The sequence below is a fragment of the Lepidochelys kempii genome, chromosome 23 (genome assembly GCF_965140285.1).
Source record: "Lepidochelys kempii isolate rLepKem1 chromosome 23, rLepKem1.hap1, whole genome shotgun sequence".
NCBI classification, from domain to species: Eukaryota; Metazoa; Chordata; order Testudines; family Cheloniidae; genus Lepidochelys; species Lepidochelys kempii.
This window is the reverse complement of record NC_136402.1, coordinates 18,944,566-18,966,109: the sequence shown is the minus strand read 5'-3', so window position 1 is coordinate 18,966,109 and position 21,544 is coordinate 18,944,566. Positions and strand designations below refer to the sequence as shown.

Below are 21,544 nucleotides of genomic sequence, written 5' to 3'. Positions count from 1 at the left end.
ACGCGCTATCTCAGAGTCCTACAGTCCCCCTGCCCTGCCTCCTCCCCCATCCCTCCCCACAGACCCTGCCCCAAACCCCCCTCCTCACAGACACTGCCCCATAGCCCTGCCCCGTTCCTCCCCACATCCAGCTTCTCCCTACAGTCCCCCTGCCCTGCCTCCTCCCCCCATCCCTCCCCACAGACCCTGCCCCAAACCCCCCCATAGCCCTGCCCCATTCCTCCCCACAACCAGCTTCTCCCTACAGTCCCCCTGCCCTGCCTCCTCCCCCATCCCTCCCCACAGACCCTGCCCCAAACCCCCCTCCTCACAGACACTGCCCCATAGCCCTGCCCCATTCCTCCCCACAACCAGCTTCTCCCTGTAATCCCCCTGCCCTGCCTCCTCCCCCAATCCCTCCCCACAGACCCTGCCCCAAACCCCCCTCCTCACAGACACTGCCCCCATAGCCCTGCCCCGTTCCTCCCCACAACCAGCTTCTCCCTACAGTCCCGCAGCTCTGCCTCCTCCCCAACCCTCCCCCCAAACACCACCCCACCTCTGCCCACGGCCCCGCCCCAACCCCTCCTATTACTCCGCCCCCGCTTGTAGCCCCTCCCCTTTTCATAGCCCGTCCCCGGAGCGCTTTTTGCAGAGCCACGGACTCATGCCACACTCAAGATGGCGGAGCCACACACGCTCAGCTGGTTGTACGTAGTGGGGAAGCAGCCACACTCAAAATGGCGACGTGCGACCAACCCTGCACACCCAATATGGCGGCGCCACCATCAACGCAATGGGCCTGGATGGAGACTCCGCCGCACTCAACATGTCGGCAAATCGCTCTTTGCGTAGAATTTGCCACTCCCAAGATGGCGTAGAGAAGCGGCCGGTCCCCGCTGAACGCATGCGCAATCGGCCGTTAAACGTTCTGTCTTAAAGGGGAAGTGCCCGGCGACTGGGGCATGGCCGGGACCGGCTCCGGCTCCGGCTCCGGCTGCGGCTGCTTCCTCTACGAGCTCCCGGCCTGGCTGGTCTGCGGCCTCTGCCGCCTGATGGACGCGCTGGACCGGGCGGACTGGGAGCGCTTCGTCGGTACGGGGGCCCTGGGGTGCCCCTGAGGGGGAGGGGCTGGGGTACCCTGGCGGGGGAGGGGGGTCCTGGGGTGTGCTGGGGGCCCGGGATGGGGGGCCCTGGCCCGCACTGGGGGGCATCGACGGAGGGAATGGGGGGGCGGGCCGCACTGGAGGGGAGGGGGGCACCGAGGGAGGGACCGGGGGGGCTGGGCCGCACTGGGGGGCATCGACGGAGGGAATGGGGGGGTGGGCCGCACTGGAGGGGAGGGGGGCACCGAGGGAGGGACGGGGGGGGCTGGGCCGCACTGGGGGGCAGCGACGGAGGAAATGGGGGGGTGGGCCGCACTGGGGAGGAGGGGGGCACCGAGGGAGGGACCGGGGGGGGGGCTGGGCCGCACTGGGGGGGGAGGGGGCACCGAGGGAGGGGACCGGGGGGGGGCTGGGCGCCGCACTGGGGGGGGAGGGGGCACCGAGGGAGGGACCGGGGGGGTGCTGGGCCGCACTGGAGGGGAGGGGGCACCGAGGGAGGGACGGGGGGGCTGGGGCCGCACTGGGGGGCAGCGACGGAGGAAATGGGGGGGGTGGGCCGCACTGGGGAGGAGGGGGCACCGAGGGAGGGACCGGGGGGGGGCTGGGCCGCACTGGAGGGGAGGGGGCACCGAGGGAGGGACCGGGGGGGGCTGGGCCACACTGGGGGGCATCGACGGAGGGAATGGGGGGGTGGGCCGCATTGGGGGGGGAGGGGGCACCGAGGGAGGGACCGGGGGGGGGGGGGCTGGGCCGCACTGGAGGGGAGGGAGCACCGAGGGAGGGACCGGGGGGGGGGGCTGGGCCGCACTGGAGGGGAGGGGGCACCGACGGAGGGACGGGGGGGCTGGGCCACACTGGAGGGGAGGGGGGGACCGAGAGAGGGGAATGGGGGGGCTGGGCCGCACTGGGGGGGAAAGGGGGCACCGAGGGAGGGACCAGGGGGGGGCTGGGCCGCCACTGGAGGGGAGGGGGCACCGAGGGAGGGACCCGGGGGGGGGGGCTGGGCCGCACTGGAGGGGAGGGGGCACCGACGGAGGGACGGGGGGGGCTGGGCCGCACTGGAGGGGAGGGGGGACCGAGAGAGGGAATGGGGGGGCTGGGCCGCACTGGGGGGGGAAAGGGGGGGACCGAGGGAGGGACCCGGGGAGGGGCTGGGCCACACTGGGGGGAAAGGGGGGACCGAGGGAGGGACCCGGGGAGGGGCTGGGCCGCACTGGGCGGGAGGGGGGGACCGAGAGAGGGAATGGGGGGGCTGGGCCGCACTGGGGGGAAAGGGGGGACCGGGGGGGCTGGGCCGCTGACACCTGCCCCCTCCCCGCAGCCTCGCGGATCGCGCGGGACCAGGTCGAGCTGCGTCTGTGCGAGGGGACGGACGGACGGACCCAGCGGCTGCTCTGGGCCTGGACGAACCGAAACGCCCGGGTCGGGGAGCTGCTGGCGCTGCTGGACGAGCTGGAGCTGTACCGGGCTCGCGACCTGCTGGCCAGCTGTGAGCGCCCCCACGGCCCCCGTCAGCCCGGCCCTGCCCCCCGGTGCCCCTCGCTCCCGACCCGCAGCCCCCTGCCCCCACGGCCGCCCCACGGCCCCCGTCAGCCCGGCCCTGCCCCCCGGTTGCCCCTCGCTCCCGACCCGCAGCCCCCTGCCCCCACGGCCGCCCCACGGCCCCCGTCAGCCCGGCCCTGCCCCCCGGTGCCCCTCGCTCCCCGACCCGCAGCCCCCTGCCCCCACGGCCCCCGTCAGCCCGGCCCTGCCCCCCGGTGCCCCTCGCTCCCGACCCGCAGCCCCCTGCCCCCACGGCCGCCCCACGGCCCCCGTCAGCCCGGCCCTGCCCCCCCGGTGCCCCTCGCTCCCGACCCGCAGCCCCCTGCCCCCACGGCCGCCCCCACGGCCCCCGTCAGCCCGGCCCTGCCCCCCGGTGCCCCTCGCTCCCGACCCGCAGCCCCCTGCCCCCACGGCCGCCCCACGGCCCCCGTCAGCCCGGCCCTGCCCCCGGTGCCCCTCGCTCCCGACCCGCAGCCCCCTGCCCCCACGGCCGCCCCACGGCCCCCGTCAGCCCCGGCCCTGCCCCCCGGTGCCCCTCGCTCCCGACCCCGCAGCCTCCCTGCCCCCCGACGGCCGCCCCACGGCCCCCGTCAGCCCGGCCCTGCCCCCCAGTGCCCCTCGCTCCCGACCCGCAGCCCCCTGCCCCCACGGCCGCCCCACGGCCCCCGTCAGCCCGGCCCTGCCCCCCGGTGCCCCTCGCTCCCGACCCGCAGCCCCCTGCCCCCACGGCCCCCGTCAGCCCGGCCCTGCCCCCCCGGTGCCCCTCGCTCCCGACCCGCAGCCCCCTGCCCCCACGGCCCCCGTCAGCCCGGCCCTGCCCCCCCGGTGCCCCTCGCTCCCGACCCGCAGCCCCCTGCCCCCACGGCCCCCGTCAGCCCGGCCCTGCCCCCCGGTGCCCCTCGCTCCCGACCCGCAGCCCCCTGCCCCCACGGCCGCCCCCACGGCCCCCGTCAGCCCGGCCCTGCCCCCCAGTGCCCCTCGCTCCCGACCCGCAGCCCCCTGCCCCCACGGCCGCCCCACGGCCCCCGTCAGCCCGGCCCTGCCCCCCCGTGCCCCTCGCTCCCGACCCGCAGCCCCCTGCCCCCACGGCCGCCCCACGGCCCCCGTCAGCCCGGCCCTGCCCCCCGGTGCCCCTCGCTCCCGACCCGCAGCCCCCTGCCCCCACGGCCGCCCCACGGCCCCCGTCAGCCCGGCCCTGCCCCCCGGTTGCCCCTCGCTCCCGACCCGCAGCCCCCTGCCCCCACGGCCCCCGTCAGCCCGGCCCTGCCCCCCCGGTGCCCCTCGCTCCCGACCCGCAGCCCCCTGCCCCCACGGCCCCCGTCAGCCCGGCCCTGCCCCCCGGTGCCCCTCGCTCCCGACCCGCAGCCCCCTGCCCCCACGGCCGCCCCACGGCCCCCCGTCAGCCCGGCCCTGCCCCCCGGTGCCCCCTCGCTCCCGACCCGCAGCCCCCTGCCCCCACGGCCCCCGTCAGCCCGGCCCTGCCCCCCCCGGTGCCCCTCGCTCCCGACCCGCAGCCCCCTGCCCCCACGGCCCCCGTCAGCCCGGCCCTGCCCCCCCGGTGCCCCTCGCTCCGACCCGCAGCCCCCTGCCCCCACGGCCGCCCCACGGCCCCCGTCAGCCCAGCCCTGCCCCCCGGTGCCCCTCGCTCCCCGACCCGCAGCCCCCTGCCCCCACGGCCCCCGTCAGCCCGGCCCTGCCCCCCGGTGCCCCTCGCTCCCGACCCGCAGCCCCCTGCCCCCACGGCCGCCCCACGGCCCCCGTCAGCCCGGCCCTGCCCCCCGGTGCCCCTCGCTCCCGACCCGCAGCCCCCTGCCCCCACGGCCCCCGTCAGCCCGGCCCTGCCCCCCGGTGCCCCTCGCTCCCGACCCGCAGCCCCCCTGCCCCCACGGCCGCCCCACGGCCCCCGTCAGCCCGGCCCTGCCCCCCCGGTGCCCCTCGCTCCCGACCCGCAGCCCCCTGCCCCCACGGCCGCCCCACGGCCCCCGTCAGCCCGGCCCTGCCCCCCGGTGCCCCTCGCTCCCGACCCGCAGCCCCCTGCCCCCACGGCCGCCCCACGGCCCCCGTCAGCCCGGCCCTGCCCCCCGGTGCCCCTCGCTCCCGACCCGCAGCCCCCCTGCCCCCACGGCCGCCCCACGGCCCCCGTCAGCCCGGCCCTGCCCCCCGGTGCCCCTCGCTCCCGACCCGCAGCCCCCTGCCCCCACGGCCGCCCCACGGCCCCCGTCAGCCCGGCCCTGCCCCCCAGTGCCCCTCGCTCCCGACCCGCAGCCCCCTGCCCCCACGGCCGCCCCACGGCCCCCGTCAGCCCGGCCCTGCCCCCCGGTGCCCCTCGCTCCCGACCCGCAGCCCCTGCCCCCACGGCCCCCGTCAGCCCGGCCCTGCCCCCCCGGTGCCCCTCGCTCCCGACCCGCAGCCCCCTGCCCCCACGGCCCCCATCAGCCCGGCCCTGCCCCCCCGGTGCCCCTCGCTCCCGACCCGCAGCCCCCTGCCCCCACGGCCCCCGTCAGCCCGGCCCTGCCCCCCGGTGCCCCTCGCTCCCGACCCGCAGCCCCCTGCCCCCACGGCCGCCCCACGGCCCCCGTCAGCCCGGCCCCTGCCCCCCAGTGCCCCTCGCTCCCGACCCGCAGCCCCCTGCCCCCACGGCCCGCCCACGGCCCCCGTCAGCCCGGCCCTGCCCCCCGGTGCCCCTCGCTCCCGACCCGCAGCCCCCTGCCCCCACGGCCGCCCCACGGCCCCCGTCAGCCCGGCCCTGCCCCCCGGTGCCCCTCGCTCCCGACCCGCAGCCCCCTGCCCCCACGGCCGCCCCACGGCCCCCGTCAGCCCGGCCCTGCCCCCCGGTGCCCCTCGCTCCCGACCCGCAGCCCCCTGCCCCCCACGGCCCCCGTCAGCCCGGCCCTGCCCCCCCGGTGCCCCTCGCTCCCGACCCGCAGCCCCCTGCCCCCACGGCCCCCGTCAGCCCGGCCCTGCCCCCCGGTGCCCCCTCGCTCCCGACCCGCAGCCCCCTGCCCCCACGGCCGCCCCACGGCCCCCGTCAGCCCGGCCCTGCCCCCCGGTGCCCCCTCGCTCCGACCCGCAGCCCCCTGCCCCCACGGCCCCCGTCAGCCCGGCCCTGCCCCCCCGGTGCCCCCTCGCTCCCGACCCGCAGCCCCCTGCCCCCACGGCCCCGTCAGCCCGGCCCTGCCCCCACCGGTGCCCCTCGCTCCCGACCCCGCAGCCCCCTGCCCCCACGGCCGCCCCCACGGCCCCCCGTCAGCCCAGCCCTGCCCCCCGGTGCCCCTCGCTCCGACCCGCAGCCCCCTGCCCCCACGGCCCCCGTCAGCCCGGCCCTGCCCCCGGTGCCCCTCGCTCCCGACCCGCAGCCCCCTGCCCCACGGCCGCCCCACGGCCCCCGTCAGCCCGGCCCTGCCCCCCGGTGCCCCTCGCTCCCGACCCGCAGCCCCCCTGCCCCACGGCCCCCGTCAGCCCGGCCCTGCCCCCCCGGTGCCCCTCGCTCCCGACCCGCAGCCCCCTGCCCCCACGGCCCCCGTCAGCCCGGCCCTGCCCCCCCGGTGCCCCTCGCTCCCGACCCGCAGCCCCCTGCCCCCACGGCCCCCGTCAGCCCGGCCCTGCCCCCCCGGTGCCCCTCGCTCCCGACCCGCAGCCCCCTGCCCCCACGGCCCCCGTCAGCCCGGCCCTGCCCCCCGGTGCCCCTCGCTCCCGACCCGCAGCCCCCTGCCCCCACGGCCGCCCCACGGCCCCCGTCAGCCCGGCCCTGCCCCCCGGTGCCCCTCGCTCCCGACCCGCAGCCCCCTGCCCCCACGGCCGCCCCACGGCCCCCGTCAGCCCGGCCCTGCCCCCCGGTGCCCCTCGCTCCCGACCCGCAGCCCCCCTGCCCCCACGGCCGCCCCCACGGCCCCCGTCAGCCCGGCCCTGCCCCCCGGTGCCCCTCGCTCCCGACCCGCAGCCCCCTGCCCCCACGGCCGCCCCACGGCCCCCGTCAGCCCGGCCCCTGCCCCCCGGTGCCCCTCGCTCCCAACCCGCAGCCCCCTGCCCCACGGCCGCCCCACGGCCCCCGTCAGCCCGGCCCTGCCCCCCGGTGCCCCTCGCGTCCCGACCCGCAGCCCCCCTGCCCCCACGGCCGCCCCCACGGCCCCCGTCAGCCCGGCCCTGCCCCCCGGGTGTCCCTCGCTCCCCGACCCGCAGCCCCCTGCCCCCACGGCCGCCCCACGGCCCCCGTCAGCCCGGCCCTGCCCCCGGTGCCCCTCGCTCCCGACCCGCAGCCCCCTGCCCCCACGGCCCCCGTCAGCCCGGCCTGCCCCCCCAGTGCCTCTCACTCCCGACCCGCAGCCCCCTGCCCCCGTCAGCCCGGCCCTGCCCCCCCGGTGCCCCTCGCTCCCGACCCGCAGCCCCCTGCCCCCACGGCCCCGTCAGCCCGGCCCTGCCTCCCGGTGCCCTCGCTCCCGACCCGCAGCCCCCCTGCCCCCTCGGCCGCCCCACGGCCCCCGTCAGCCCGGCCCTGCCCCCCTGGTGCCCCTCGCTCCCGACCCGCAGCCCCCTGCCCCCACGGCCCCCGTCAGCCTGGCCCTGCCCCCCCGGTGCCCCTCGCTCCCGACCCCGCAGCCCCCTGCCCCCACGGCCGCCCCACGGCCCCTGTCAGCCCGGCCCCTGCCCCCCCGGTGCCCCTCGCTCCCGACCCGCAGCCCCCTGCCCCCATGGCCCCCGTCAGCCCAGCCCTGCCCCCCTGGTGCCCCTCGCTCGCAGCCCCCTGCCCCCACGGCCGCCCCACGGCCCCCGTCAGCCAGGCCCTGCCAGCCCAGCCCTGCCCCCCCAGCTCTGCCAGTGCCCCTCACTTCTGACCCGCAGCCCCCTGCCCCCACGGCCGCCCCACGGCCCCCGTCAGCCAGGCCCTGCCAGCCCAGCCCTGCCCCCCCAGCTCTGCCAGTGCCCCTCGCTTCCGACCCGCAGCCCCTTCTAGCCCGGCCCTGGCCTCAGGGTGGTGGGATCCCAGGGTCCCTATGAAGGGTGGGGGCATGTGGGGGGCGGAGTTTAGGGCTGACGGATTAGTGGAGTCAGGTTCCTTTGTGCATGGCTGCCATCTTTAACCCCCCGTTTTGTTTCCCAGGGCAGCCTCCCTCCGAGCCCCCTGTCCTGAGACCCCCGTTTCTTCCCTCAGCTCCTCCCAGCCCCCCACCCCCCCACCGGTGACAGCAGAGCTTGGACCGTTACCTGGGACCCCCCCAAACCACCCCCGCAGCCCCCGCCAGGTAACTCCACCCCCCTCCCCCTGGGGGTGGGGAATTGAATCTTGGGGGGTGGAGCTCTCCCCATTCCCCTTCCCCTGCTAACAGACTCCCTGTTTCTGCCCCCCCCACCCCCCAGAGCCCTCCTGCCCGTCGCTGCCTCTGCCTGGCCCCCCCACCCAGCAGCCTGCTCAGCACCAGGACCCAGGGTCCCGGCCCTCCACCCGCAGCCCCCCCTGCCGACCAGGTACCGAGATGGGAAAGGTGGGGGGGTGCTTGGAGGGAGGAGCCCTGAGTAGGGGGGCAAGGATGGATAACGGGGGAGAGCCCTGGGTGGCAGGAGTTGTGGGGGGTGTCTTGCCCATGGTGGCAGGGGGGCGGAGGGGTCTGATTGGGTCCAACCCAGAATCCGTAGCACTCTGGGGTCTCTGTTGCTTGCGGGGGGCCGGAGCTGCCCCTGTGTGTGTCTCTCTCTCTCCCCCTGCAGGGGGTGGAGTCTCTGGGCCCTGCCCCCCTGGTGCTGGGCCCTGCCCCCCAGCCCTTTGCCTGGCCCCTGGCGGAGCTGGTGCAGGCCACGGACGGCTTCGCGGAGCGGCATAAGGTCGGGGAGGAGGCGGGTTCGGCTGCGTGTACCGGGCCCGGCTGCGCAACACCGACTACGCGGTCAAGCGGCTGAAGGAGGTATTGGGGGACACGGGGGCCCCTACCCAGCATCCTTTGCATTCCTCCTGTCCACTGATCTACCCACAATCCTTTGAGCCCCCACTCGCACTGGGCCCACCCCAGAATCCTTTACTCTGCCCCCTTCCCTTCCCTGTGTCCCCTGGGGGTTGTGGGGCTGGTGACCTGACTCTCATTTAACCCCCCATTTCTCCAGGACCTGGAGCTAGATTGGAGCAGCATCCGGAGCAGCTTTCTCACCGAGGTGGAGAAACTGTCACGGTGAGGGGGGGCCGTGGGTCGGGAGTGAGGGGGCGCCGGCCGGGCCCGGGGCCGTGGGTCGGGAGTGAGGGGGGCGCCGGCCGGGCCGGGGCCGTGGGTCGGGAGGTGAGGGGGGCGCCGGCCGGGCCCGGGGCCGTGGGTCGGGAGTGAGGGGGCGCCGGCCGGGCCCGGGGCTGCTCCCCCCGAAGCCGGGCAGGACTCTGGGGACCCTCCCCTCTCGGCGCCGACTGTCCCCAGGGCAAGACGCTGCCCCAGCTTCCACCGTCCTGGGTCCGGCCCGGAGCCTCCGCTGCCCCACCGGGCACTTCCTACAGCGCGTCCCCCGGGGCGGGGTCCTGGGGGGGCCAGAGGGCCCTGCCCCCCAGACGGGACTCTCGGGCAGCGTGGGAACGCGGCGTAGAACAGAGCTCGGCAGCACAGAAATCGGTGACTTTCAGCCAAGCCCATCTTGGGGGGGAGGGAGCCCAGAGCCGGGGGGGAGGGAGCCCAGAGCCGGGCTCTGGTCCCCGTTGCCCCCTCCCCCGCACCCCAAGCCAGCCGAGACCGACTCCTTCCAGCTGCCGGGCCCCTGCCCTGCCCGGTGCTCGTCCCTAACAGATTCCCCCTTCCCCCTCACCGCGAGGAAATCCCCACCTCGTCACAGGGAGTGAGGGGCGCCGGCCATGGGGGCGGGGGGCTACGGGGCGGGAGCAAGGGGGCGGGCAGGGTCGGGAGCGAGGGGGCTCCGGCCGGGTGGGTTGGGAGCGAGGGGCTATGGGGCGGGAGCGAGGGGGCGGGCGGGCCGGGCCGGTCAGGAGTGAGGGGCGCCGGGCGGGCGGGGCTGGGGGCTATGGGTGGGAGCGAGGGGGCTGGCGGGGCCGGGAGTGAGGGGCACCGGCCGGGCGGGGCTGGGGGCTACGGGGGCGGGAGCGAGGGGCGCCGGCCGTGGGGGCGGGGGGGCTATGGGCGGGAGCGAGGGGCTCCAGTGGGACCAGCGCCCTGGGACCTACCCAGAATGCTTTGCACTCACCCTGGCCCCAGGAATTTGGGGTGACCCTCCCCACTAACTCCCGCCCCCAGGTTCCGGCACCCCAACATCGTGGAGTTCGGGGGGTTCTGCGCCGAGCGGGACCATTTCTGCCTCGTCTACGTTTTCATGCCCAATGGGTCCCTGGAGGATCGGCTGAGTGGCCAGGTAACCCCCACCCCTGGGAGCCACCCCCCCAGCTGCAAGCAAAGGGCGGGGGCCGGGGCCGGGGAGGAGCGGGCTGTGCTGGGCCCCCCGGGCAGGAGTCTCCAGGTGGGTCGTTCGGCTCCCAGCCCCCCCCGGGGCTCAGGCTGCCTGGGCTCCAGGACCCCCCAGTCCCATTCCCTGGGGACCACAGCCTTGGGCCCCCTCCTCCCTCGCCCTAAGGGAAGCAGGACATGGCCCCTCCCCCCAGCGTGAGGGGCCCCTCCCCCATTCACCCCCCTCTGCTCCCCCAGGGCGGGCGCCCCCCCCTGACATGGGCCCAGCGGCTGGAGGTGCTGGTGGGGACAGCGCGAGCCGTCCAGTTCCTGCACCACGACACACCCAGCCTGATCCACGGGGACATCAAGAGGTGAGGGGGTTCGTGGGGGGGCGCGGGGTGGGGGCCCGGGGAGCGGGGCTTGGGGAGGAGGGCAGCAGGGGGCGTTGCGGGGGCCATGTCTCACCCCATGTCTCCTCCCCCCAGCTCGAATATCCTGCTGGACCAGGTGCTGCGCCCCCGGCTGGGCGACTTCGGGCTGGCGCGGGCCGGGCAGGGCCGGGTGGGGAGCGGGGGGCTCAGCGCCAGCCTGGGCCGGACCCACACGGTGCGGGGCACCCTGGCCTACCTGCCCCCCCGAGTACGTGCAGAGCGGGGCCCCTGTCCCCCGCTATCGACACCTATAGCTACGGTGTGGTGAGTACCAGCCCCCGCGTGCTCCCCTGCCTGAGGCCCCTCCACTAGACCCCCCCAACCTCAGGGGGTCAGACTCCCCTTTTTTCTTGCCTGGGGGGTCAGGTATCCGGGGGGGAGGAAACGGAGCAGGAGTTCCCGGACCCCTCCCCCTAAGAGCTCAGACTAACCCGACCTGGGTCTCCCATGAGGGATGGGGGGGGATCTTCCCGCCACCCCCCCAACCTCCCATTGCTGGAGCCTTCAGCAACCCCCTCGGCCCCCTAGGTGCTGCTGGAAACGCTGACGGGGAGACGGGCCCTGGAGACAGACGGACGCGGACGGACAAAGTTCCTGGTGAGAGACGCTGACCCCCCCCCCCCCCGCATGCCCCTCACCACCCGACCTCCCACCCCCAGCTGCCCCGGGCTGCCCCCCAGCCCTGCTGGTGCCCCTCACCCCCAACCCCCCACCCCACAGAAGGATCTGGTCGCAGAGGAGGAGGAGGCTGAGGTGGGCGAGGGTCCCGGGCGATCGCAGCGGGCGGTGACGGGCCCAGACCAGGACGCTCGGGCGACTCGGGTCGGCACCAGGATCTTCCGGAGCCACGTGGGACTCGCGGGGTCGGGCCGTGTCCGGAGGGGCTGGGCCCTGCGCTGGGCCGGCTGGCGACCCTCTGCCTCCAGAAAACGCAGCAAACGGCGCCCCGCCCATGGCCCAGGTACCGGATGCCTGGGTTCTCTCCAGCTCTGGCAGGGGAGCGGGGTCTGGGGGGGGGTTAGAGCAGGGGGAGCTGGGAGCCCGGATGCCTGGGTTCTCTCTGGCTCTGGCAGGGGAGCGGGGTCTGGGGGGGGTTAGAGCAGGGGGAGTTGGGAGCCCGGATGCCTGGGTTCTCTCCGGCTCTGGCAGGGGAGCGGGGTCGGGGGGGGGGGGGGGGGTTAGAGCAGGGGGAGCTGGGAGCCCGGATGCCTGGGGTTCTCTCCGGCTCTGGCAGGGGAGCGGGGTCGGGGGGGGGGGGGGGGGTTAGAGCAGGGGGAGCTGGGAGCCCGGATGCCTGGGTTCTCTCCGGCTCTGGCAGGGGAGCGGGGTCGGGGGGGGGGGGGTTAGAGTAGGGGGATCTGGGAGCCAGGATGCCTGGGTTCTCTCCGGCTCTGGCAGGGGAGCGGGGTCTGGGGGGGGTTAGAGCAGGGGGAGCTGGGAGCCCGGATGCCTGGGTTCTCTCCGGCTCTGGCAGGGGAGCGGGGTCGGGGGGGGGGGGTTAGAGCAGGGGGGGCTGGGAGCCCGGATGCCTGGGTTCTCTCCGGCTCTGGCAGGGGAGCGGGGGTCTGGGGGGGGGGTTAGAGCAGGGGGAGCTGGGAGCCCGGATGCCTGGGTTCTCTCCGGCTCTGGCAGGGGAGCGGGGTCTGGCAGGTTAGAGCAGGGGGGGCTGGGAGCCCGGATGCCTGGGTTCTCTCCGGCTCTGGCAGGGGAGCCGGGTCTGGCAGGTTAGAGCAGGGGGGGCTGGGAGCCCGGACTCCTGGGTTCTCTCCGGCTCTGCCTGTCCCCCTAGGTGTATGAGGACCTAGAGCGGCTACAGAAGTCGCTGCCCTGGGATCCCCCCTCGATCCCCCAGGGGGACTCGCTCCCCAGGGCCCCAGAGCTGCCCCCCAACCAGCCTGTGGAGAGCGACGAGAGCCTGTCGGAGGAGGGGGGCAGCTGGTTGGGTGAGTCCTGTCCTTGTGGGGTGACTTCTGACCCCACTGTCCTCCCCAAAGTGCCCTTTGACCCCTGTCCCAGACCTCTGGGGTCTGCTCTCGCTGGGGGCCCCCTGGGACTGCAACCTTGAGCCCCCAGCAGCCTGGCTCTGCTGTGGGCCCCTCGGGGTGTCCCCTCCTCTGGGCTCCGGGGCCCCCACCCAGTGGAAAAGGGACCCTGGTGGCTCCGGTTGTGGCTCCATGCGCCCCCCGGGGGCAGCCAGCAGGCGCCTGCAGCCCTGAGGTGCTTGGCGGCCAGGGAGGCTCCCTGCGCTGCCTCCCCCCCCCAGCGCCGGCTCCACAGTTCCCATTGGCTGGGAACCGCGACCAATGGGAGCTGCGGGCACGAGGGCAGCACAGAGCCGCGGTAAGCGCTGCTGGAAACCCCGAACCCCTCATCCCTGGCTGGAGCCCTCCCCCTCCACACCCCAAACCCCAGCCGAGAGCCCCCTCCTGGAGCCTGCAACCCCCCAACCCCCCAGCCCCTTGAGGGAGGGAGGGGGAGGGGCCTCCGAGGCACCCCGCCCGCCCAATCGGCAGGAGTCACCAGGGTCACACTGCACATCTGACCCCAGCTGGGCCTGTCTTGGTCCCCAGGGGCTCCAGCTCCTCCCCCACCGGAACTGGTCGCCAGACCCTTGCCCCCCTGGCCAGAAGCGGCTGCTCCTGAGCTGGGGGTCCTCCTGGGCACCAGTCTCTGGGTCCCCTGTCTCCAGGCCAGTATCTGGGGGTCCTGGCTGCCAGGTGAGGTCACACCTAGTCCCCTGCAGCAACAAACGCCCCTCCCACTCCCTCATTGCACATGGGGAAACTGAGGCACACAGTGTTCTCCGCTGCCCCCATGTTTGCTCCTGCTGGACCCTGGCCCGGGTGACCTTTGACTCCAGCTGACATGGCCCTTTACCCCATGCTTGCTGTAACCTCTGACCCCTCAGTCTGGTGACTTTTGACCCAGGCAGGGTGCCTTGACCCCTGCTCTCTCTGCAGGTGTTGCCCCGTCCCTGCACCCCCAGATTCACATCAACCCGGCCCGGCAGCGCATCATGGAGCGGCTGGCGCTGTACCAGCAGGGGGCGCTGGACAGCCTGGGGGTGCTGGCCTCCGAGCTCCCGGCAGGTAACCCCACTCCTCCCAGCAGCCCCTGGGCGTGGGGGGGGGGCTGACATAAAACTCCCCCCTCTAGCTCCTTTCTCCCGAGGGTGGTTCTTTCCGTGCCTGGGAGGCCCGGGGTGGGGGTGGGGGTGGGGTCTCTGTCCCCCGCAATGGCTCTGACCCCTCTCCCCTCCCCTGCAGGCTCGGCCCCCCGCCTGCCCGAGGAGAGTGATGATTTTGAGCCCTGAGAAGGATGGACAGATATGGAAGGATGAAGTTCTCAGCGATGCGGGGGCAAGCCCCACCCCGAAACGCACCTCCAGGCTGCTAGAACCCCCCCTCGATCCAGGGACCCAGGCGTCCGGGGAGGTGACTTTGAATGGAGGGGCAGACGCTCCCCTCCCCTCCCCTCCAGCGGGCATGGGGCCCAGGCAGCCAAGAAGGCGCCTTTGAAGTGCAGGGGAGGTGGCACCTTGGTACTCAGGGGCTCGTGCCCACCCCCCCCCCCACGCGGCTCCCCCTTGCTCCATGGGACCCAGGTGTCTGGGGCGCAAAGATAACCCACAAGCTCCCACCTGCGAAGGTTCACGTTTCCTGGAGCCCCACGGCTTGCTTCCTGGGGGTGGGGGTCACAGAGCCGTCACTGGAAAAATAAAACATTTTATATATTTTTAGTCTGTGCCGGGGGGGCCATTTATAGGGGGACCCCTCACCCGCTGCTGGCTACCTATCTGCTGGGGTGCAGCCTGTCTAGGCAGCCCCCCTGTGCCCGGCCAGAGCATCCACTACTAAGCCCCAGGACCTGCTCCCAGCACAGCATCCCCTTCAGTAAGCCACGGGCAGAAATCTGCCACGCCCATCTCTTTATTCCGCTTGGACGCCGTCCCCAGCCGGCGGGGGAGGATGCCCGCTGTCCTGGCCCCAGGGGCAGGGCGGGCAGGGACTGCAGGGGCAGGGCGGGCCGGGGCCTTGGGCCCCTTCCCAGGCGCGGGGGAATTGCAGCCCGTCACACCCCTTGGACCAGAAGTGGCCCCTGGGTCTCCGGAACGGGGCAGCCAGGCACCTCCCAGCTGCAGGTGGCGAAACCGGCTGCTGTGGTCCAGGCCGAGCCCACGTCCCCTGGCACCGCCACACCTGCCACGTGGGCCGCCAGGGCCACCTCAAAGCCAGGTGTGTGGGCCACCGCCAGCCCGTAGCGCAGCAGCGCGGCCCCCAGGGCCAGCGCCCCGCGGCCGGGCTGCCAGCCCCACGCCAGGCGAAGACGGGAGGTGTGACCCACTGGCCCAGCACAGCCGCCCGCAGGTGCTGGGTCCAGAGCCGGGCCCGCGGCCGGGCTGCCAGCCCCACGCCAGGCGAAGACGGGAGGTGTGACCCACTGGCCCAGCACAGCCGCCCGCAGGTGCTGGGTCCAGAGCCGGGCCCACGGCCAGGGCCAGCAGGGCAAAGCCGGCCGGCAGCAGCGGCGGTGCCCGTGGCCAGCCCAGCACCACGTGGCCCAGGTTCACCAGCGAGTTGCAGGGCACGGCCAGGGCGGGGGGCAGCCAGGGCACGGGGGGCTCTGCGTAGTGCCCGTACCCCACCTCCACAGCCACCCTGTCCAGCCACGGGTGGCCATCACGGCCAGGCCCAGAGCGCGGGCCCCGGCCACGTGCAGGAGCGCCGCACGGTCCCCGGGCCCCATGGCCGGGCCTGGCGTACCCCAGCCGCCTCCACGGCACCACCCCACGGCCTCGGCCACGCAGCGCAGCCATGGGCTGAGCCACTGTCCCCTCCCCCGGCTGCCTTAACCACTGCTGTGCCAAACCTCGGAGTAGGCCTGGCGCCCCTCCCTCCCGACCCGCAGCCCCTGCTAGCCCAGCCCTGCCCTGCCCCACGGCCCTGCCAGTGCCCCTCCCTCCCGACCCGCAGCTCCTGCTAGCCCAGCCCTGCCCTGCCCCACGGCCCTGCCAGTGCCCCTCACTCCCGACCCGCAGCCCCTGCTAGCCCAGCCCTGCCCCACGGCCCCGCCGGTGCCCCTCACTCTCGACCCGCAGCCCCTGCTAGCCCAGCCCTGCCCTGCCCCACGGCCCTGTCAGTGCCCCTCACTCCTGACCCGCAGCCCCTGCTAGCCCAGCCCTGCCCCACAGCCTCACTGGTGCCCCTCACTCTCGACCCGCAGCCCCTGCTAGCCCAGCCCTGCCCCACGGCCCCGCTGGTGCCCCTCACTCTCGACCCGCAGCCCCTGCTAGCCCAGTCCTGCCCTGCCCCACGGCCCTGCCGGTGCCCCTCACTCCTGACCCGCAGCCCCTGCTAGCCCAGCCCTGCCCCACGGCCCCGCTGGTGCCCCTCGCTCCTGACCCACAGCTCCTGCTAGCCCAGCCCTGCCCTGCCCCACGGCCCTGGCGGTGCCCCTCACTCTCGACCCGCAGCCCCTGCTAGCCCAGCCTTGCCCCATGGCCCCGCCGGTGCCCCTCGTTCCCTACCCACAGCTCCTGCTAGCCCAGCCCTGCCCTGCCCCACGGCCCTGCCGGTGCCCCTCACTCCTGACCCGCAGCCCCTGCTAGCCCAGCCCTGCCCCACGGCCCCGCTGGTGCCCCTCGCTCCCGACCCGCAGCCCCTGCTAGCCCAGCCCTGCCCCACGGCCCTGCCAGTGCCCCTCACTCCTGACCCGCAGCCCCTGCTAGCCCAGCCCTGCCCCACGGCCCCGCTGGTGCCCCTCGCTCCTGACCCACAGCTCCTGCTAGCCCAGTCCTGCCCTGCCCCACGGCCCTGGCGGTGCCCCTCACTCTCGACCCGCAGCCCCTGCTAGCCCAGCCTTGCCCCACGGCCCCGCCGGTGCCCCTCGTTCCCTACCCACAGCTCCTGCTAGCCCAGCCCTGCCCTGCCCCACGGCCCTGCCGGTGCCCCTCACTCCTGACCCGCAGCCCCTGCTAGCCCAGCCCTGCCCCACGGCCCCGCTGGTGCCCCTCGCTCCCGACCCACAGCTCCTGCTAGCCCAGCCCTGCCCTGCCCCACGGCCCTGGCGGTGCCCCTCACTCTCGACCCGCAGCCCCGGCTAGCCCAGCCCTGCCCCACGGCCCTGTCAGTGCCTCTCCCTCCCGACCCGCAGCCCCTGCTAGCCAGCCCTGCCCCACGGCCCTGCAGGTGCCCCTCACTCCTGACCTCAGTCCCTGCTAACCCGGCCCTGCCTGCCCCCTTGGGTGACCAGACAGCAAATGTGAAAAATCGGCAGAGGGGGTGGGGGGTAATAGGAGCCTGCATAGGAAAAAGACCCAAATGTCGTGGTATCTGGTCACCCAGCTTGTCATGGTTTCCAGAAAGCCCCTGTGCTGGGATTCTGGGGTGATGGGGGGGGGCTCTCCTTGCAAAGAACTGCTGGCTTGTTACTCTGGGGCACAGCTGAGCCCCCCTGCCCCCTGGGGGTGACCAGCCATGCCTGACCCTTCACTGATGGCTTTGGAGGGGTGTGTGGGTCAGTGGTGCTGGTGGGGCTGGCACAGTCGGGGGGAGGGGCGTGTGGGTCAGTGGAGCTCGCGGGGCCGGCGCTGGCATAGGGGCATATGTGGGTCAGCCATGTGGGCGGGCCTACGCCGGGGTGGAGGGGCATGTGGGTCAGTGATGCGGGCGGGGTGGTGGGGCCGGTGTTGGGAAGGTCCCTCTGCGGACACAGCTCCCCAACTCGGACCCATGGACACTGACCTGGGGACCCCTGACCCCTCGCTCCAGCCAGGACCAGCCCCCTGCAACCCCCTCTCTGGGCCTGAGCCCCCATCCCACTCATGGTGATGGCCGGGGTTGGGGGGCATCTGTACCCCCCTCCTCCCATGCTTTACCTCCCCATTATTTGCCCCCCTACGCCCTCCCAATCCCTCCTGTTGTCCCTGAGCTTGCATGGTCCACGTCTCTGGTTGGGGGCTGGTTTCTGCCTGGTGCCAGGGCGCCCCAGCCCAGAGGGCCCCAACCCACGGTGGGGCCTGGAGCGCGGCTGGGGCAACCTGCTCGGGCTGCTTGGCTAAGACGTCCAGCCAGCTGTACTTCCCCACCCATCCCGTGCTGCCATCTTGGCGCTGAGGTGGGCTTGGCGTGGGCCCGGTGGCCATCTTGGCGCTCAGGCACAGTGTTGCCAACCCCAAATGTCCAAAAATAACGACAGAGCTCCCCAAAAGTCATGGCATTCTGTAAAAACAATAGACCCGGTGGTCTTCTGAGTCGACATCTGTTCTCCGAGCATTTTGGGCACCTTGGGAAGCATTCACCACCCCCACGGAGAACGACGGCTGAACTCACCACAGATCCATGTGATTCCAGGAGCAGGGGCTTTAAGGAGAACAATCCTTGTCATATGGCTCACAACACAACCATGAAAGTTAGCCACACTGGAGGCGGGCTCGGCGGGGGCCGTCTCGGCCCTGGGGCAGGGGGCCCGACGGGGGCCGTCTCAGCCCTGGCCCGGGGGCTCGGCAGGCGCCGCCTCGGGCCTGGGGTTCGGCGGGGGGCTTGGCCGTGGGGCGGGGGCGTCTCGGGCGGGGGGTGCAGGGCTCGGCGGGGGCGTCTCGGCTGTGGGGCAGGGGGTGCGGGGCTCGGCGGGGCTGTCTCGGCTGTGGGGTGGGGGGCTTGGCGGGGGCTGGCCGTGGGGCGGGGGGCTTGGCCGTGGAGCGCGTTCTGAGGTGAAGGGGGAGGGAAAGTGGGTGGCTGTGGGGTGGGGGGCTCGGCGGGGTCAGTATCTGGCCATGGGGCTCGGCCATGGGGCTCGGCTGGGGCATCTCGGCCGTGGGGCGGGGGGCTCGGCTGTGGGTCTCAGCCATGGAGCAGGAGGCTCGGCAGGGGCAGTCTCGGGACGTGGGGCGGGGGGCTCGGCCGTGGGGCGCGTTCTGAGGGGAAGGACAAGGGAAAGTGGGGGGCTGTGGGGTGGGGGGCTCGGCGGGGGGCTCGGGCCGTGGGGCGCATTCTGAGGGGAAGGACGAGGGAAAGTGGGTGGCTGTGGGGCGGGGGGCTTGGCGGGAGGATCGGGCCGTGGGGCGCAGGGCTCAGCCCTGGGGTGCGTTTTGAGGCGAAGGGGGAGGGAAAGTGTGTGTCTGTGGGGCGGGGGGCTCGGCGAGGGGCTCAGGCCGTAGGGCACGTTCTGAGGGGAAGGACGAGGGATAGTGGGTAGCTGTGGGGCGGGGGGCTCGGTGAGGGGCTCGGGCCGTGGGGTGCGTTCTGAGGCGAAGGGGGAGGGAAAGTGGATGGCTGTGGGGCGGGGGGCTTGGCGGGGGGCTCGGGCCGTGGGGCGCGTTCTGAGGGAAGGACGAGGGAAAGTGGGTAGCTGTGGGGCAGGGGGCTCGGCGGGGCGCTCGGGCCGTGGGGCGCGTTCTGAGGGGAAGGGGGAGGGATAGTGGGTAGCTGTGGGGCAGGGGGCTCGGCGGGGGGCTCGGGCCGTGGCCGTGGGGCGCGTTCTGAGGGGAAGGACGAGGGATAGTGGGTAGCTGTGGGGCAGGGGGCTCGGCGGGGGGCTCGGGCCGTGCCCGTGGGGCGCGTTCTGAGGGAAAAGGGGAGGGAAAGTGGGTGGCTGTGGGGCGGGGGGCTCGGGCCGTGGGGCGCGTTCTGAGGCGAAGGGGGAGGGAAAGTGGGTGGCTGTGGGGCGGGGGGCTTGGCGGGGGGCTCGGGCCGTGGGGCGCGTTCTGAGGGAAGGACGAGGGAAAGTGGGTAGCTGTGGGGCAGGGGGCTCGGCGGGGGGCTCGGGCCGTGGGGCGCGTTCTGAGGGGAAGGAGGAGGGATAGTGGGTAGCTGTGGGGCAGGGGGCACGGCAGGGGGCTCGGGCCGTGGGGCGCGTTCTGAGGGGAAGGATGAGGGATAGTGGGTAGCTGTGGGGCAGGGGGCTCGGGCCGTGGGGCGCGTTCTGAGGGGAAGGGGGAGGGATAGTGGGTAGCTGTGGGGCGGAGGGCTCGGCGGGGGGCTCGGGCCGTGGGGCGTGTTCTGAGGGGAAGGGGGAGGGATAGTGGGTAGCTGTGGGGCAGGGGGCTCGGCGGGGGGCTCGGGCCGTGGGGCGCGTTCTGAGGGGAAGGGGGAGGGATAGTGGGCAGCTGTGGGGCAGGGGGCTCGGGCCATGGGGCGCGTTCTGAGGGGAAGGGGGAGGGATAGTGGGTAGCTGTGGGGCAGGGGGCTCGGCGGGGGGTTCGGGCCGTGCCCGTGGGGCGCGTTCTGAGGGAAAAGGGGAGGGAAAGTGGGTAGCTGTGGGGCAGGGGGCTCGGCGGGGAGCTTGGGCCGTGGGGCGCGTTCTGAGGGGAAGGGGGAGGGATAGTGGGTAGCTGTGGGGCGGAGGGCTCGGCGGGGGGCTCGGGCCGTGGGGCGCGTTCTGAGGGGAAGGGGGAGGGATAGTGGGTAGCTGTGGGGCAGGGGGCTCGGCGGGGGGCTCGGGCCGTGGCCGTGGGGCGCGTTCTGAGGGGAAGGGGGAGGGATAGTGGGTAGCTGTGGGGCAGGGGGCTCAGCGGGGGGCTCGGGCCGTGGGGCGCGTTCTGAGGGGAAGGGGGAGGGATAGTGGGTAGCTGTGGGGCAGGGGGCTTGGCGGGGGGCTCGGGCCGTGGGGCGCGTTCTGAGGGGAAGGGGGAGGGAAAGTGGGTAGCTGTGGGGCAGGGGGCTCGGCGAGGGGCTCGGGCCGTGGGGCGCGTTCTGAGGGGAAGGGGGAGGGATAGTGGGTAGCTGTGGGGCGGAGGGCTCGGCGGGGGGCTCGGGCCATGGGGCGCGTTCTGAGGGGAAGGGGGAGGGAAAGTGGGTAGCTGTGGGGCAGGGGGCTCGGCGGGGGGCTCGGGCCGTGGCCGTGGGGCGCGTTCTGAGGGGAAGGGGGAGGGATAGTGGGTAGCTGTGGGGCAGGGGGCTCGGCGGGGGGCTCGGGCCGTGGGGCGCGTTCTGAGGGGAAGGGGGAGGGATCGTGGGTAGCTGTGGGGCGGGGGGCTCAGCGGGGGGCTCGGGCCGTGGGGCGCGTTCTGAGGGGAAGGGGGAGGGATAGTGGGTAGCTGTGGGGCGGAGGGCTCGGCGGGGGGCTCGGGCCGTGGGGCGCGTTCTGAGGGGAAGGGGGAGGGATAGTGGGTAGCTGTGGGGCGGAGGGCTCGGCGGGGGGCTTGGGCCGTGGCCATCGGGCACGTTCTGAGGGGAAGGGGGAGGGATAGTGGGTAGCTGTGGGGCAGGGGGCTCGGCGGGGGGCTCGGGCCGTGGGGCGCGTTCTGAGGGGAAGGGGGAGGGATAGTGGGTAGCTGTGGGGCGGGGGGCTCGGCGAGGGGCTCGGGCCGTGGGGCGCGTTCTGAGGGGAAGGGGGAGGGATAGTGGGTAGCTGTGGGGCGGAGGGCTCGGCGGGGGGCTCGGGCCGTGGGGCGCGTTCTGAGGGGAAGGGGGAGGGATAGTGGGTAGCTGTGGGGCAGGGGGCTCGGCGGGGGGCTCGGGCCTTGGGGCGCGTTCTTAGGGGAAGGGGGAAGGATAGTGGGTAGCTGTGGGGCAGGGGGCTCGGCGGGGGGCTCGGGCCGTGGCCGTGGGGCGCGTTCTGAGGGGAAGGGGGAGGGATAGTGGGTAGCTGTGGGGCGGAGGGCTCGGCGGGGGGCTCGGGCCGTGGGGCGCGTTCTGAGGGGAAGGGGGAGGGATAGTGGGTAGCTGTGGGGCGGGGGGCTCGGCGGGGGACTCGGGCCGTGGGGCGCGTTCTGAGGGGAAGGGGGAGGGATAGTGGGTAGCTGTGGGGCGGGGGGCTCGGCGGGGGGCTCGGGCCGTGGGGCGCGTTCTGAGGGGAAGGGGGAGGGATAGTGGGCAGCTGTGGGGCAGGGGGCTCGGCGGGGGGTTCGGGCCGTGCCCGTGGGGCGCGTTCTGAGGGAAAAGGGGAGGGAAAGTGGGTAGCTGTGGGGCAGGGGGCTCGGCGGGGAGCTTGGGCCGTGGGGCGCGTTCTGAGGGGAAGGGGGAGGGATAGTGGGTAGCTGTGGGGCGGAGGGCTCGGCGGGGGGCTCGGGCCGTGGGGCGCGTTCTGAGGGGAAGGGGGAGGGATAGTGGGTAGCTGTGGGGCAGGGGGCTCGGCGGGGGGCTCGGGCCGTGGCCGTGGGGCGCGTTCTGAGGGGAAG

At 74.9% G+C, this 21,544-nt stretch overlaps 1 protein-coding gene across 1 annotated transcript; it reads left to right on the top strand.

Moving 5' to 3' along the window:
• Window positions 1-592: 592 nt before the first annotated feature.
• On the top strand, window positions 593-13,834 carry IRAK1 (interleukin 1 receptor associated kinase 1). Its single transcript, XM_078850081.1, is given in 17 exon segments — window positions 593-1,071; window positions 2,407-2,574; window positions 7,731-7,867; window positions 7,983-8,090; window positions 8,331-8,453; window positions 8,456-8,524; window positions 8,721-8,785; window positions 9,845-9,959; window positions 10,250-10,365; window positions 10,480-10,636; window positions 10,639-10,689; window positions 10,954-11,022; window positions 11,146-11,291; window positions 11,293-11,386; window positions 12,215-12,368; window positions 13,386-13,514; window positions 13,692-13,834. Coding segments are annotated over 17 exon segments (1,875 nt in total). The 5' UTR covers window positions 593-944; the 3' UTR covers window positions 13,739-13,834.
• Window positions 13,835-21,544: the final 7,710 nt, after the last annotated feature.